We start from the raw sequence: 1,684 nt of genomic DNA on the forward strand, positions 1-1,684 counted from the left end.
AATACCACGAGCAATCTCTGCTTTTGATGACAGAACATCTCCTGTGCTGCAGTGTAGCAGCTGGTCCCCATAACAGCGTTAAACTCTTTTAAAGTCCATGTTAAAAAAAGTCTCATCACCAACCTTTGACTTCCAGCCCTTTTGATTTTTACGGTAACTAGAGGCAAATGTAGAAGAGGAAGGGGAACAGCAGGACAGCTGCTGTGGCTGCCAGCTCTCCCGCGGTGTTACACCACAGCACTCCATCAAAACCAGGAGACTGGGACTCCTGAACACCTTGCAACAATGATACCAGCATTGTAACACCTCAGAAAGCAGCTGGTAAGGGGCTCCCAGCCCTGCCGAAACGCACAAGGACATTTTAAGTCACTTACACACAAACCTCGGGATTACCACGTTGTACATGGACAATAAGTGTTACTATCAGAACTGAGCGTGGAGAAAGGGTCTGGTTCTGCACGCGAGAGGACTTTGTGTATCGGTCAACTCCAATTCCGTATCTGGGGGTGTTTTACAGAGCAATGGGACAAAATGCATTTTAAACGTAGCCAGACAGAAAGGTAGAATTAAAATAAGGGGATTCAGGCTGATGGATTTAAAGAAATACTGTAAATTCCGAAATCTGAAGTATTGGCACTCTGGGCAGCACCAAGAAGTTGGAGCAGATCTAGCCCAAAAGAAAGCAGATCTTTCCATCTGGCAGAACACCACACGCGTCCTCGTCCCAGGGCTGCAGCCAGCGGCACTGCTGGCCCGGCAGTGACACACCGGAGCTCCACCAGCGGTCTGGCAGCCACCTGCCGTTACGCCTTGTCTCTGTGACAGGGACATCAACGGCACTCAGTTAATTTTACTGACACTCTTAAACCGAATGAAAATATAAACCCTGGTGGACAGTAACTGCGGTTAAACTGCTCCGTTTGGAGCACCGCTTCTGCCACAAAAGCACCAGCTGCGCCATATACCAACCAGTTCAACCAGTAAGACACCGTTTCCAGTTCCAATGTCAAGCACGGAGCTGTCAAGCGGGACCTTTTGTTTTTCCAGCCACCTGATTATGCGAACCATGCTCTCTTCTCCGAACCTGTGAAAAACAAGCGCTCAGGTAATTAAGACAGCAAAAGCACACAAAGGGTTCAGCAAACTCACTTCACTGCTCCCTCTCTCCGGCTTTTGCAAAGCGGCTCTGACTGCTGCCATAGCTCATACCCTGCGTTTGCTCTGTTTAAATCAACATTAACCACCTGGCCTTCAAATTCACCGAAACACCCACTCTGGGAGGTGACGCCCTCTGGATACTCAAACAGGCAGCAGCACTGGCAGCTTGTGTAGTTACTCCTGAGCTCAGGGGTAAAAAGCGCCTTTGTTAACGGTTGGACTCAACGATCTTAAAGGCCTTTTCCAACCTAAACAATCCTGTTTAAGATGAGAATTCTCCACCTTTTTGCCCGCATCCAGAACCACTCCGTAACCCGTGGAATCTCTGGCTGTGTTTTTGCAATGTCAGTTTTTATAAAGAAATAACAGAAGCACTCTGGCGGAGTTAGTTTTTATTTACCATATTTCCCCTGCATCTCCCATGTCTTCAAAAGTTCGCAGTTCTCTTTCGTAGGCAGCATCCCAGCTAGAGTCGGGGTGGGGGAGAAGGAAGTTGTGATTAATACTGGAAAAGACTGAGAGTGAA

At 48.0% G+C, this 1,684-nt stretch overlaps 1 protein-coding gene across 1 annotated transcript in view; it reads right to left on the reverse strand.

Annotated features, from left to right (window-relative positions):
• Positions 1-1,618, reverse strand: part of METTL10 (methyltransferase like 10) — a 6,576-nt gene extending 4,958 nt beyond the window's left edge. Inside the window, exons 1-2 of the mRNA XM_010139967.1 lie at positions 1,559-1,618; positions 970-1,084 (exon numbers count right to left, since the gene is read on the reverse strand). Coding sequence (XP_010138269.1) covers positions 970-1,084; positions 1,559-1,581 — 138 coding nt within the window. The 5' untranslated portion in view covers positions 1,582-1,618. The remainder of the gene's footprint in view (positions 1-969; positions 1,085-1,558) is intronic.
• Between the last annotated feature and the right edge of the window lie 66 nt (positions 1,619-1,684).

Source organism: Buceros rhinoceros, unplaced genomic scaffold (assembly GCF_000710305.1).
Source record: "Buceros rhinoceros silvestris isolate BGI_N320 unplaced genomic scaffold, ASM71030v1 scaffold37707, whole genome shotgun sequence".
NCBI lineage: Eukaryota > Metazoa > Chordata > Aves > Bucerotiformes > Bucerotidae > Buceros > Buceros rhinoceros.